The 15,370-nt window shown below is 37.9% G+C and overlaps 1 protein-coding gene across 11 annotated transcripts in view; it reads left to right on the plus strand.

Annotated features, from left to right (window-relative positions):
• The window catches only part of SLC38A9 (solute carrier family 38 member 9), a 101,378-nt gene that overhangs the window by 2,416 nt on the left and 83,592 nt on the right, over positions 1–15,370 (plus strand). For 5 of the 11 annotated variants that reach the window (XR_009731758.1, XM_061393506.1, XM_061393507.1 and 2 more), the window contains exon 2: positions 11,370–11,516. Coding sequence is in view for 4 of the 11 variants with exons in the window: in XM_061393506.1 (XP_061249490.1) it covers positions 11,404–11,516 (113 nt within the window). In the remaining 7 variants the exon portion in view is untranslated. Of the gene's footprint in view, positions 1–11,369; positions 11,517–11,759; positions 14,497–15,370 lie in introns of those variants that run through there. The other 6 variants (XM_061393508.1, XM_061393513.1, XM_061393510.1 and 3 more) reach the window with 3 other exon arrangements.

Consider the following 15,370-nt stretch of genomic DNA (forward strand, 5'->3'; position numbering starts at 1 on the left):
CTGTGCTTGCTCATTTATATATTGTCTTTTGTGCTACAAGGCAAAGTTGAATAGTTGCACAGACTGTATGGCTGGCAAAGCCTAAAATATTTACTATCTGGCCATTAACAGAAAAAAAATTATCAACCCCCAGCCTGGTAAACTGAATATAAATATAATATAAACTGAATCTAAAACTCTACCATATGCAGAAGTATTAGTTAATAGTAATTCTCAGTCATAAATACTTATATGGTGGGTTCATAATCCATTTCTTTGGGCAAAAGCCAGTGCCTGTTATTGCAGATTGTTGCTAGCATCTTGGCATATATATTGAGTTGGCCAAAAACTTGATTTGGTTGTTTTATGTAAGGTGCTATAGTAGTGCTTTGTTGTTTTTAACTTCATTTGAAACAGTTCTGTTAGATTGTATTGTAACAGCTGTCATATCAGTGTGCATTAAAAAAAAAATTCATCAAAATTGGTGAATTTTTGTGTAGCTTTTTTAATATTGAAGATGGAAGGAAAAAAGCAACACTTTTGGCATTTTATGCTTTATTATTTCAAGAAAGGTAAAAAGGCAACTGAAACACAAGAATAGACTTGTGCAGTGTGTAGAGAAGGTGGCATGACTGATCAAATGTGACAAAAAATGGTTTGTGGTTTGTACTGGAGCTTTCTTTCTTTCTTTCTGGCTGTGCTAGGTCTTTGCTGCTGTGTGGGCTTTTCTGTAGTTGCAGAGAGGAGGGGCTACTGTCTAGCTCCAATGCGTGGGCTTCTCATTGCGGTGCTTCTCTTGTTGTGGAACACAGGCTCTAGGGTGCACAGGCTTCAGTAGTTTCGGCACATGGGCTCAGTGGTTGTGCCTCCCAGCCTTTAGAGCACAGTCTTGGTAGCTGTGGCACTTGGACTTAGTTACCCAGTGGCATGGGGACTCTTCCCAGACCAGGGGTCAAGCCTGTGTCCCCTGCATTGGCAGGTGGCCTCTTTAATCATTGAGCCATCAAGGAAGTACGGTACTGGAGATCTCTTGTTGGATGATGTTCTACAGTCAGGTAGACCAGTTGAAGTTGAGAGTGATCAAATCGAGACACTAATTGAAAACAGTCAACTTTCTATCATGAGGGAAATAGCCAACATACTCGGAATATCCACGTTAAGCACTGAAAATCATTTGCACCAGCTTGGTTGTGTTAATCGCTTTGATGTTTGGGTTCCATGTAAGTTAGGCAAAAAAACCTTGACCATATTTCTGCATTCAATCCTCTATTTAATGAAAATTCCATTTTTAAAACAAATTGTGATGGGCAATAAAAATTGGATACCATACAGTAATGTGGAATGGAAGAGATCATGGGGCAAGTGAAATGAACTACCACCAACCACACCAAAGGTTGATCTCCATTCAGAGAACATGATGTTGTATATATGGTGGGATTGGAAGGGAAGTCTCTACTATGAGCTCCTTCTGGAAAACAGAACTATTAATTCTAGCAAGTACTGCTCTCCATTTGGCCAACTGAAAGCAGCACTCAAAGAAAAGAATCTGGTATTAGTCAACAGAAAACACATAGTCTTCCATCAGGATAACGCAAGACTGCATATTTCTCTGATGACCAGACAAAAACTGTTACAGCTTGGCTGGGAAGGTCTGATTCATCTGCCATATTCACCAGACACTGCATCTTCAGATTTCCATTTATTTCAGTCCTTCCAAAATTCTCTTAATGGAAAATTTTCAATTCCCTGGAAGATTGTAAGAAGCACCTGAAACAGTTTCTTGCTCAAAAAGATAAAAAGTTTTGGGAAGATGGAATTATAAAATTGCCTGAAAAATGTCAGAGGGTAGTGGAAGAAAATGGTGAATGTTGTTGTTCAGTCACTAAGTTGTGTCCCACTGTTTGCAACCCCCTGGACTCCTGGACAGAAGAATGCCAGGCATCCCTGTTCTTCACTATTTCCCGGAGTTTCCTCAAGCTCTTGTCCATTGAGTCTGTGATGCCATCTAACCATCTCATCCTCTGCTGCCCCTTCTCCTCCTGCCTTCAGACTTTCCCAGCAACAGGGTCTTTTCTGCGATGAGTCAGCTCTTTGCATCAGGTGGCCAGAGTATTGGAGCTTCACCTTCAGCATCAGTCCTTTCAATGAATGTTCAGGGTTGATTTCCTTTAGGATTGACTGGTTTGAGCTCCTTCCTGTCCAAGGGACTCTCAAGAGTGTTCTCCAGCACCACAATTGAAAGCCTCAGTTCTTTGGCGCTCAGCCTTATCTATGATCCAACTCTCACATCTGTATCATACTACTGTAAAAATCATAGCTTTGACTACATGGACCTTTGTTGGCAAAACGAAATCCCTGCTTTTTAATATGCTGTCTAGGTTTGTCATAGCTTTCCTTCCAAGGAACAAACATCTTAGTTTCGTGGCTGCAGTCACAGTCCACAATGATTTTGCAGCCCAAGGAAATTAAATCTGCCACTGCATCCACTTTTTCCCATCTACTTGCCATGAAGTGATGAGACCAGATGCCATGATCTTCGTTTTTTGAATGTTGAGTTTTAAGTCGGCTTTTTCATTTCCTTTTCACCCTCCTCAAGAGGAACTCTTTAGTTCCTCTTCACTTTCTGTTATTACAGTAGTTTCATCTGCATATTGGTTAATATGTTGTTCAATAAAGTTGTTGGTGAAAGAGATGAAAAATGTGTCTTCTGTTTTTGCTTTAAAACCGCAGGAACTTTTTGGCCAACCCAGTACTATAAATTTGCTTTCTCAAAGAATTGTGAAAGGAAGTTTCTGAACCTGGAGTGGAAAGGACTGACATTCTTTGAAATATGGTGATGCTCATAGTTAATACCTTTTAAAAGACATTACAGGAGCTTCCTTTTGTTGTTCTCTATGTTCTTTTTATGGAGATAATGTTTCAGCATAGGTATTAGCAAGCAAGTTATTAATAAGCTATTTTGGTCTTGGGACCCCATACTAAAACCAATCTTAAATGATTAGGAGCTCATTATTAAATGACTTATCTTTGACATTAATCTTGCATCTGGGACTTTGTTTTAAAGGTCAGAGGACTGAATGAAATAGTGAATATGTCTGTTTATGTCATTTTGTGTATTTAATTTCCTGTATTAGTGTTAGTCTATGACAAAAATAATGTTTTGGAATATTTAACTGTTTAGTCAATCATTGACAGCACTATCCTGTGTTACCATCTAAGTAATGTTAGCTATGAAACTCCAGTTCACCTCTCAACCTAATTCATCAGATTTTAAGATATCTTATAGTTCTCATCAAGACTTTTAAAAAAGATACTAAATTTCCTTTGAGACAGCTTTCTGGGGGAATTTAAAGTTGAGGCAACTGAAAATTATCAATTTTATTACAATTCTTCATATTTATTTGAATATTATAAATCTCTGAAAGGCACTGGGGACTTTGAATTTGAACTTTGAACTCATTCATGATTTATTTTAAATCATTGAAATATCAGTTTTCTACTTGTTTGGAATAAAAGGCTAATTTGACAATGCAAATTTCAGATTTGCTCAGGAAAAAAAAAAAGATGTTTGTGATTAAACTGGAACTTTTATGTCAATTCCTGAATGTCCTTCATATTTTCCTTAACCCTGATTACTACTTTTTGTTAAGGCTGACTGAAATTTAAGAACCTTTCTAGATTTTCCTCTTTTCTGGTTTCCTAACATTCAATAATCAGTGAAAGTATCATCTCTGGGAGTTAAAAGAACCCTGTTTGTAAATTCAGCCACATCCTAGTTTAGTTTAGGAACCAATACAGTGGAGAGCATTGGTTAGCAAAATAAGTCAGAAGTGTAACCCTGTATTTCCACCATTGTTTAAGCAGGTAACTTTTTTCCCTACTCTGACTTGGTTATTGACTTTTCCTCTGTTTCACTGCTGCTAGAAGGATTATTGCTGCATAAGGAAATACCTAGGGCTTCCCTGGTGACTCAGGTGGTAAATATTCTGCCTGCAATGCAGGAGACTCAGGTTGGATCCTGGATTGGGATGATCCCCTGGAGAAGAAAATGGCTACCTACTCTAGTATTCTTGCCTGGAGAATTCCATGGGCAGAGGAACCTGGTGAGCTATAGTACATGGGGTCACAAAGAGTCAGATATGTCCCTGGGGTCACAAAGAATCAGATATGTCCATGGGGTCACAAAGAGTCAGATATAGTAAGGAAATGCCTAGGGTTTCCCTGGTAGCTCAGATAGTGAATCTGCCTTCAACATAAGAGACCCAGGTTTGATCCCTGGATTGGGATGATCCTGTGGAGAAGAGAATGGCTACCCACTCCAGTATTCTTGCCTGGAGAATTCCATGGGCAGAGGAGCCTGGTGAGCTATAGTCCATGGGGTCACAAACAGTCAGATGTGATTGAGCGACTAACACCTACTTACTTACTAAGGAAATATCTATAGAGTTCCCTGGTGCAGTGGTTAAGAATCTGCCTGCCAATACACGAGACCCAGGTTCAGCCCCTTAGTTGGGAAGATCCCTTGGAGAAGGAAATGGCAAACCACTCCAATATTCTTGCCTGGGAAATCCCATGAACAGAGGAGCCTAATGGACTACTGTCCATTAGGTCACAAAGAAGTCAGACACAACTTAGCAACTAAACAACAAAGTGTTCCATTGTACATGTACCACATCTTCTTTATCCATTCATTCATCTGTTGATGGACACTTAGGTTGCTTCCATGTCTTGGCAGTTATAAGTAATACTGTTCTAACCATTGGGGTACCTGTATCTTTTTGAATTAACGTTTTCATTTTTTTTTTCGGATACATACTCAGAAGTGGAATTGATGAGTCATATGGTAGTTCTATTTTTAGTTTTTCTGAGAAGTAGCCATACTGTTTTCCACAGTGGTTACACCAATTTACATTCCCACCAACGGTATATAAGGGTTCCCTTATATTGGCATACTCACCAAGACTTGTTGTTTCTTACCTTTTTGATGATAACCATTCTAATGGGTGTGAGGTGATATCTAATTGTGGTTTTGAATTTCCCTGATGATTAATGCTATTGAGCATCTTTATTGGTTGGCCATCTGTATGTCTTCTTTATAAAATGTCTATTCAGGTCTTCCACCCATTTTTAAATTGGGTTGTTTGGTTTTTTCATTGAGTTGTATGAGCTGTTTATATATTTTGAATTTTGACCCCTTATCAGTCATACCATTAGCAAATATTTTGTCCCATTTAGTACACTGTCTGTTTTGTCTGTTTTGATTTCCTTCGTGTTCTGCAAAACCTTTAATTCTGATTAGGTCATATTTATTTTTGCTTTTATTTCCTTTGCTTTAGCATTTGTTGTTCAGTTGCTCAGCCACGTCCAACTCTTTGTGACCCCATGGACTGCAGCACACCAGGCTTCCCCATCCTTCACCATCTCCCGGAGTTTGCTCAAACTCATGTCCATTGATTCAGTGGTGCCATCCAGCCATCTCGTCCTCTGTCATCCCCTTCTTTTTGCTTTAGCATACAGATAAAAAAAATACTGCTGTAATTTATGTTAGCATGTTCTGCTTATGTTTTCCTCTAGGAGTTTTATGGTTTCCAGTCTTATATTAGGTCTTTAATCCATTTTGAGTTTATTTTTGTATTTGGTGTGAGAAAATGTTCTAATTTCATTCTTTTACATGTAGTTGTCCAGTTTTCTGAGCACTTTTTGAAAAAATTCTTTTCTCCATTTTATATTCTTGCCTCCTTTGTCATAGAGTAATTGACTATAAGTGCATGGGTTTATTTCTGTGCTTTCTATCCTGTTTAATTGATCTATTTGTTTTTGTGCCTATGTCATAGTTTTTATTTTTATTATTATTTGTTTTTGTAGCTTTGTAGTATAGTCTGAAGTCAAAGAACATTATTCTTTTAACTCTTCTCTTTCTCAAGATTATTTTGGCTATTCAGGGTCTTTTGTATTTCCATACAAATTTTAAAATTATTTTTCTATAGTTCTGTGAGAAAGGCCCTTGGTATTTTAATAGTGATTGCATTGAATCTATAGATTGCCTTGGGTAGTATGGTCATTTTAGCAGTATTAATTCTAATCCATGAACATGGTGTATCTTTTCATCTATTTGTGTCATTTTCAATTTCTTTCATCAGTGTCTTGTAGTTTTCCGAGTACAGGTCTTTTGCCTCCTTAGATAAGTTCATTTCTAGGTTTTTTATTCTTTTTTGATGCAATGGTACATGGACTTATTTTCTTAATTTCTCTTTTGAGTAATTCATTGTTCAGTTCAGTTCAGTCACTCAGTCGTGTCCGACTCTTTGCGACCCCATGAATCGCAGCACGCCAGGCCTCCCTGTCCATCACCAACTCCCGGAGTTCACTCAGACTCACGTCCATTGTTGCTGCTGCTGCTAAGTCGCTTCAGTCGTGTCCGACTCTGTGCGACCCCATAGACGGAAGCCCACCAGGCTCCCCCGCCCCTAGGATTCTCCAGGCAAGAACACTGGAGTGGGTTGCCATTTCCTTCTCCAATGCATGAAAGTGAAAAGTGAAAAGGAAGTCGCTTAGTTGTGTCCAACTCTTAGGGACCCCATGGACTACAGCCTACCAGACTCCTCCGTCCATGGGATTTTCCAGGCAAGAGTACTGGAGTGGGGTGCCATTGCCTTCTCCTCACGTCCATTGTTAGTGTGTAGAATTAACAACCGATTTCTGTATATTAATTTTGTATACTGCAGCTTTACTGAATTCATCAATGACATCTGGTGGTTTTCTGGTGGCAGTGTAGGATTTTCTGTGTATAATGGAGCTTCCTTTATAGGTTATTATCCTTTTTCCCTTTGCTACCTTTAAAATGTTTTCATTGTGACTCACTTCTGACAGTTTTTTGTTGTTATTTTTTATGGCTTTATTGGGTTTTCATTGCTGCATGGGCTTTCTCTAGCTGCCGCGAGCATGAACTACTCTCTAGTTGTGGTACAAGGGCTTCTCATCACTGTGGCGTGCATGCCTGGGCACGTGGGCTTCAGTGGTTGTGGCTCCCGGGATTTAGAGCACAGTCTCAATAGTTGTGGCGCACAGGCTTAGTAGCTCTTTGGCATGTGGGATCTTCCTGGATCAGGGATGGAACCCATGTCTTGTGCACTGGCAGATGGATTCTTTACCACTGAGCCACCAGGGAAGCCCCTTTTGACAGTTTTAATATAATGCATCTTAGAGAAGATCTTTTTGCATTGAGGTTATTAGGTGTTCTCCTAGCTTCATAGCCATGTATATCCAATTCTTACCACAGGCTTGGGAAATTCTCAGCTATTATTTCTTTAAATAAACTCTGTTCCCTTCTTTCTTTTCTGGGATACCCAATGTCCTAATGTTGTCCTTCCTAAAAGAGTCAGTCAGCTCTTGTAGAATTTTCTGACTTAAAAAAAAATCTTATTTCTCTTCCTCTCCTACTGGTATTATTTCTAGATTTCTATCTTCAAGCTTGCTGATTCTGTCTTTTATCCAGTCTGCTCTATTTCCATTGCTTTGTAATTCATTTCATTTACTGAATTCTTCAGCTCTAGAATTTTCATTTATTTCTATTTTTAGAGTTTAAATCTCTTTGTTAAAGTATTACTTCTGTTCATTAATTTTATTCCTGAGCTTATTGAATCTGCTTTTCTGAGTTTTCTTTAGTTTGTTGAGTTTCTTCATGACAAATATTTTGAATCTGTTTCAATTACGTCACAATATTTCATTACTTTACATTTAGTTTCTGGAGAATTGTCATTTTGTAGTGCAGTGTTACTATGGTTCATGGTGCCTGATGAGCTGTTTCTCCACAGACAATTTTCAAGTGGCAAACACCTTTTTTGTTGATTATAACAGATTCAGTAGATTAGAAATTAGAGGCCTTTCTTCTGTTTTCCAGTAAGTGGTGCACAATCTTTTGGTTTTTCTTACCTGAACTACCTGTAGTTATATTTGAATCTTCACTCTCCATCCTCCATCACCTCTGTTAGCAGTGTTACCTTGGGCACTCATTATTGTTTCTTGTGCCTCCTGGGTTGTCGGTGCCTTGCCTTCTGCTATAGCCGGGATGGTGGTCTCTTACGTCATATCCAGGGTCTCCTGAATTACAGGCTCTGACATTGCAGGGGAAGGGAGAAGAGAGAGAAGAGCCAGGATTGCAGGGGCACCTATGCTGGGTGCAGTGTTGTAAGGTTCTCTGTCTTGGCCTGTTTGTTCATGGCGGCTGCTGAGGCAGGAGTCGTGTGCCCACCTCCCCTGCTGCCAACCAGTCTTTTGGGGCTGCAGTTTCAGCTGCTAGAGCTGGAGGGCCACTCTTCTCTTGGTTTCTCCCTCCCTCAGTTTCCCCCTCTTCTATATATTCTATCTAGTCTGCTCACTCTTAGATGAACAGATGTATGGAACTCTCCAGCATCCTAGTGTGTTGGGTGGAGGCAGTTTTGTTGTGTTTATAGATGTTTTACTGGTTGTACTTTGAAGGGAAAAGATGAAGGTAGTTTTTTATTCTACCATGTTGCCAGCATCCTTTCTTCAACTTTTAAATACACCCATTGACTTTTAAATTTTGGCTATTATGTTTTGTTTTATTTTGTTGTTGTTGTTGTTATTTATCTGGGCCTAAGAGTTCACTCTGTCCTTTTCAAACATGCTGTTACTTTTTGAAAATATCCACTTTTTCCTTTATTTGTTTAAAGGAAGGAATCATAATTGTTTTATTATCTTATTCTGATAATAAAAATGTGGTTGAAACCTTTGTGAAACTATTTCTGCTGTTTCTTCTGGTTCTCACTAATAGCATTTTATTTCTTTATATGCTGGTTTATTTTGACAGTGTACTGTTCATTGTTCTTGAAAAACTGTTTGCAGGTCTTTTTTGAGGGCTAGGATCAATGTTTTCTGGATCCTCAAAGAAAAGATTTACATTTGCTTCAGCCAGTTACCTATAAGCTCTACCAAGCAAGTAACCTGAAATTATGTTCACAGCTTTAAGTGTTCTTTGATCACCTTGCAAATCCATGAGGTACAGTTTGTAGTATATAATATCTCCCTCTACACAGACACACACACAGACACATACAAACACACACACAGGCTGTGGTCAGTGTCAAGAAACCTTGTTTGCGATTCTCTTGTGAGGGAGTGAGGCACTTTTCAGTTCAGTTCAGTTCAGTCGCTCAGAGTGTACAGCTGTTTGCGACCCCATGGACCGCAGCACGCCAGGCCTCCCTGTCCATCACCAACTCCCGGAGTTTACCCAAACTCAGGTCCATGGAGTCGGTGATGCCATCCAACCATACCATCCTCTGTCATCCCCTTCTCCTGCCTCCAATCTTTCCCAGCATCAGGGTCTTTTCAAATGAGTCAGCTCCTCGCATTAGGTGGCCAAAGTATTGGAGTTTCAGCTTTAGCATCATTCCTTCCAATGAACACTCAGGACTGATCTCCTTTAGGATGGACTGGTTGGATCTCCTTGCAGTCCAAGGGACTCTCAAGAGTCTTCTCCAGCACCACAGTTCAAAGCATCAATTCTTCAGTGCTCAGCTTTCTTTATAGTCCAACTCTCACATCCATATGTGACTACTGGAAAAACCATAGGCTTCACTACATGGACCTTTGTTGGCAAAGTAATGTCTCTGCTTTTTAATATGCTGTCTAGGTTGGTCATAGCTTTTCTTCCAAGGGGAAATTGTCTTTTAATTTCATGGCTTCATTCAACATCTGCAGTGATTTTGGAACCCAAGAATATAAAGTCTCTGTTTCCATTGTTTCCCCATCTATTTGCCATGAAGTGATGGGACCAAATGCCATGATCTTTGTTATTTGAATGTTGTTTTAAGCCGACTTTTTCACTCTCCTCTTTCACTTTAATCAAGAGGCTCTTTAGTTCTACTTTGCTTTCTGCCATAAGGGTGGTGTCATCTGCATATCTAAGATTATTGATATTTCTCCCAGCAATCTTGATTCCAGCTTGTGCTTCATCCAGCCCAGCATTTCTCATGATGTGCATATAAGTTAAATAAGCGGGGTGACAATATACAGCCTTGACATACTCCTTTTCCTATTTGGAACCAGTCTGTTGTTCCATGTCCAGTTCTAACTGTTGCTTCTTGACTTGCATATAGGTTTCTCAAGAGGCAGGTCAGGTGGTCTGGTATTCCCATCTCTTGAAGAATTTTCCACAGTTTATTCTGATCCACACAGTCAAAGGCTTTGGCATAGTCAATAAAGCAGAAATATATGTTTTTCTGGAACTCTCTTGCCTTTTCCATGATCCAGCGGATGTTGGCAATTTGATCTCTGGTTCCTCTGCCTTTTCTAAAGTCAGCTTGAACATCTGGCAGTTCACAGTTCACATATTGTTGAAGCCTGACTTGGAGAATTTTGAGCATTACTTTGCTAGGTATGAGATGAGTGCAATTGTGCAGTAGTTTGAGCATTCTTTGGCATTACCTTTCTTTGGGATTCAGTTCAGTTCAGTTTGGTCTCTCAGTTGTGTCCAACTCTCTGCGACCCCATGAATCGCAGCACGCCAGGCCTCCCTGTCCATCACCAACTCCCGGAGTTTACTCAAACTCATGTCCATCGAGTCGGTGATGCCATCCAGCGATCTCAATCTCTGTCATCCCCTTCTCCTCTTGCCCCCAATCCCTCCCAGCATCACAGTCTTTTCCAGTGAGTCAACTTTTCACATGAGGTGGCCAAAGTACTGGAGTTTCAGCTTTAGCATCATTCCTTCCAAAGAACACCCAGGACTGATCTCCTTTAGAATGGACTGGTTGGATCTCCTTGGGATTACTTCCTGTTAACTCCTAATCTGATGGTGAAGCGCTCTGTAGTCACAGCTGTATGGGAAGTAGGGATAGGGGGTGATTTCTTACTATACTCGTTCCTTACTTTGGATGAATTTTGGGGTTTGTTTTTTATTTCGCTACTATTCCACAAGATCTTGAAAACCCCAGCACAGTTTCTCCTGGCACAGCGAATACCTTTAGAATGGAACCAACTTGTTTGAGCTACTTACTTTTCTAGGTTCCTTAAATTCACCTACAAATGGCCTGCTTTTCCTATTTTCAAAAAAAAAAAATTAATATTTTATCCAGTATTTTCAGTTGTTTTCTGCAGGAAAATGAGCCCAAATAGCCTAATCTGTTTTATTACTGGAAATGGATTGCCTTGCTTCTTTTTTTATTAAGCTGAAAAATAAGTAGTAACTCCTTTTCAACTTAGCAAGTTTCTGATAATATAAGTATTTTAGACATATATCTCATTAAGATAGCTTCAGCAAATTCCTGTGTTTTTGATTTCTTATACATGCAAATGTATTCCCTATCAGTAGTAAAATAATTCTTATATTAAACTTTAAATTATTTCTCTTTTCTGATTTATTACAGGACTGACTTCTTTAGTGCTTACAGTCTGAGAAAAATGGCAAATATGGATAGTGATTCTAGGCATCTTCTCATCCCTGAGGGAGATCATGAAATAAATCCTGGACCTATGAATATCCAGTTTGATTCATCAGATATAAGATCTAAAAGGTAAGTGTTTAAAATAAAACATTTATTTTATAATTAAGACTTTTAGTTATTAAAATAGAACTCATTATAACCAAATATATAGAGATTTTATTATAAAATATCTAATTTCTTACAGGGTCTGTATGTTTGTATATAAAAGGAAATATATATGAATACATTTTCTCACTTATATTTGACTTTTTAGACTAAACTCCGTATCTCTGTCAGGGATGGCTGAGGTAAGTTTTATGAAGTAATATGCATGTAACTCATTTAACAAATACATATTGATTGTCTGATCTGTGCGATGTATTACGCGGTCAGGCTTCCGCAGTGGCTCAGTGTTAAAGAATCCACCTGCCAATGTAGGAGATGTAGGTTTGATCCCTGGGTTGGGAAGATCTCCTGGAGGAGGAAATGGCAACTCACTCAAGTATTCTTGCCTGGAGAATTCCATGGACAGAGGATCCTGACGGGCTACAGTCCATGGGTTTGCAAAGAGTTGGACATGACTGAGCAACTGAGCACAAGTATGGGAAGTGCTGGGAATAGAACAGTAAAAATAATTTATAATCCTTACCTTCTTTGAGTTTAAATTCTAGCAGATAGTTTAAGATAATTAGAGTTTAAAATTTATTTCATTCCTTACCTTGAAAATCCAAAAGAATCCACTGAAAAATTATTATAAATGCAATTTATAATAACAGTTTATATTAAAAAATTCAGTAAGGTGGTTGTTTACAAAATACTCAAAAATCAATAGCATTCTAATAATAAAATATAATGGAGGAAAAGATAAAATACATAGGAATAGCCTTAAGAATATGCAAAATCTATATGAGAGAAACTCTAAAATACTAAAATAACAGCACAATGTTTATTCAAATCTGAGATGCTGATTAAAAGTTGTACTGATTTTGGTTGTTCTTTTTTTTTTTTTTTAATATAAAATTAACATAAACTGCTGCCCATACCTCTGATGCAACAATTTCTTAGAACTTAGAATTTTATTTTTGTACCTACTAGAATTCTAGTACGATTACAAAATCAAAAATATAAACAAAATATATCAGTTAAGATATTACAATCTGATTCTTCACATACAGCCTGCTTCTTCTGAATCACTTTTTGACTTGCAGTCATCAAAAATCATTATTTTTTCCTGCTCACACAAAATTGTCCATATTACGATTAAGAGCATTGATAGTGTAGTATTTCTTGAAAGAATTTTCTTCCAAATCACTGACACTTTTTAGTTTTGATGCTTGTACTTGCCTGATCTTACCAGAAGGTGTCACAAAAAGCTTTCTAACAACACTGTGGCTCATATTTATTCCTTGCTGCTGCTGCTGCTAAGTTGCTTCAGTCGTGTCCGACTCTGTGCAACCCCATAGACGGCAGCCCACCAGGCTCCCCCGTCCCTGGGATTCTCCAGGCAAGAACACTGGAGTGGGTTGCCATTTCCTTCTCCAATTCATTAAAGTGAAAAGTGAATGGTCTCTAAATGGTTTGATCATTGAAACGACCACAGATGAACTGTCATGCCACCAGGAGCAGTTACTTTCATGACTGCCACCTGGCTGACAGTGATTAAAAGATGTCCTGGATTATTAGATGCCTCCATATTTTAGAAAGGACTAAGTATGTATGTTCTAGTTAATAAGGTATTACATGTAACAAAAAGGGATATTCTGTTCTCAGTAGGGAAGACTCTAAAATATAGTGTCATGCTCTTTAAATTTTAACCCACAAAATTAATGTGATCTGCCCCTCGCCAAAAAAAATGCCAGAAACCAATGCCAAAGTTTACATGGCCCAGCAGTTTCACTTCTAAACATTAATTTGCAGTGTCAAATAGTATATGTACAGAGTTGTTTGATGCACTGTTTCTTTGTAATAGCAAAAGATTGAAAACAACAAAAATGTCTTTTCTTATAGGACTGGATAAATTATGGCACCTTGATACAATGGAATATTTTTCACCCATTAAAAAGAAGGAAGTGACTTTATTACCTATCAAAATGGAACAAGTCTTCAACTTATTTTGTTAAATGAAAAAAGTTAAGTGCAGAGCAGTCAGTGTATATAGTATACTGCCATTTGGGTAAAGACATTAACAAGTTATATATATTGCAAATATATATAAATGAGTCCAGGGGAGTAAATAGGAAACTGTAAGAGTGTTGTCTCCTCAGAAAGAAGCTGAGTGCTTTAGGTGGGACATGTGGCAGTTACTGTTAGGTAAATACCCAACTATTCAACAACCCCACCTATTCCTTGAACTGTTTTTCAGTTTTCTCAAACTCTGTTTCCTCTTCCATTTCTCCCAGGACCTAGGGCTTTCTTACTCATCTCTGTGTGCCAGTTTTTCTCAGGGAATTCACTCAAAAATCCCCTCTAGACAATGCTTTATAAATTATACTTTTTCTTCCTCCCCTTATTCACTATTATTTATCTATCCTATTGGTGCCAGCTGTAATGTCTGTTTAATGTTATGATGGCAAAAAAAATGCTGATTTTAAGGCTTTAAGGAGTTTCCAGTCCAGGAGATGAAAGAGGATTGGTTTAAACTATTCTTGATAATCCTGTTTCCATTTTCCAGATACTTAATTTTTTAGTCTTTTTTAGCAGGTTGAGCAGTATGAAATTTATCACTTGAGAAATGTATCATTGTCATTTAAAGTGGTCATCAGAGAAGATAATGAAATGAATCTTGTAATTTTCACTTGTATGTTTCAGTATCAGTGAATAGAAGGAGTAATGAATGCTGATTAAATGCTCGGAACTTTCTTGAAACCTCTGAATTCTATGATAAATAATTGACCACTGTGACGATACAACACAGGTCATTAAAGTGCATTCCACTGCAATAGGTTGGCAGGAGTTTAAACAGTTCTCTGAGTATTTAACCATTTAGATTAAATGGAAGTATATTTTCTATAATGAAATTTGTCAAAATAAGAGGGAATCAACTATTTTCAATCATAGGATAACTGTCTAGGTAAGCATGTTTTAAGGAAGGCAAATTTTTATAGGAGTTTAGCAGTATTGAATGCTAATTTTCTTGTGAAATAATTTCAGGAACTTATTTGATGGGGGAAAAAACAGGAATATCTTAAAATACTGTTATTTCTACTAAAATGTGGGTTATTTCATTTTATATACATAAATTTCAGATATACTGTATTTTTATTAACTTTGAAAAAATTAATGTTAATTTAGCCTTATCTTCACATATTTGTGAAATGATGAAGTATCATTTATACTTTTTTCTAATATACATTGCAGTAAATACAAAGGACTTAAAATAGCATTTATCCTTGTGCTACCTAAATTCATCTTTCGTATAGCCACACTTTGGGAAACTGTCTTCAGCTGTTAGAATATAAAAAATAACATTTGATACTTTTAGATTGCTTATTCTCAGTTTAATTTGTGGTTGACTCTGTCTCTTCCACTAGGTGGCAATCAAAATCATGTTCTAGTTCAAACATAAAAATTTTAAGAAATATTTGGGACTGAAAGTGTGTTGGACTTGCTTATCATTTTGGTGGACTGGGGATCTGATTAGACTTAGGTAGATGAAGGAGCTTGTCACTGTAGAGGAACCATACATGTCATAATCATAAGCATTTGGATCATTTGGAGAATTTTTGCAAATTACACAAATCCATATTTCTCTCTGCATGCCTCCCCTCCCCTCCCTTATTAGTTTTTCACCTGGTTTGGGGTTAAGAATGTGGGTAGGGGGACAGAGAGGTTTAGAAATCTCCTATACTGTATTTGTTATATGCCATTGGGAGTCACTGGCCTTAGAGTTTGTTTTGCTGCTTTTCCCAGACTTTCTGGTAACCAGATATTAGAGCTGGTATTCA

Source organism: Bos javanicus, chromosome 20, assembly GCF_032452875.1.
Source record: "Bos javanicus breed banteng chromosome 20, ARS-OSU_banteng_1.0, whole genome shotgun sequence".
NCBI lineage: Eukaryota > Metazoa > Chordata > Mammalia > Artiodactyla > Bovidae > Bos > Bos javanicus.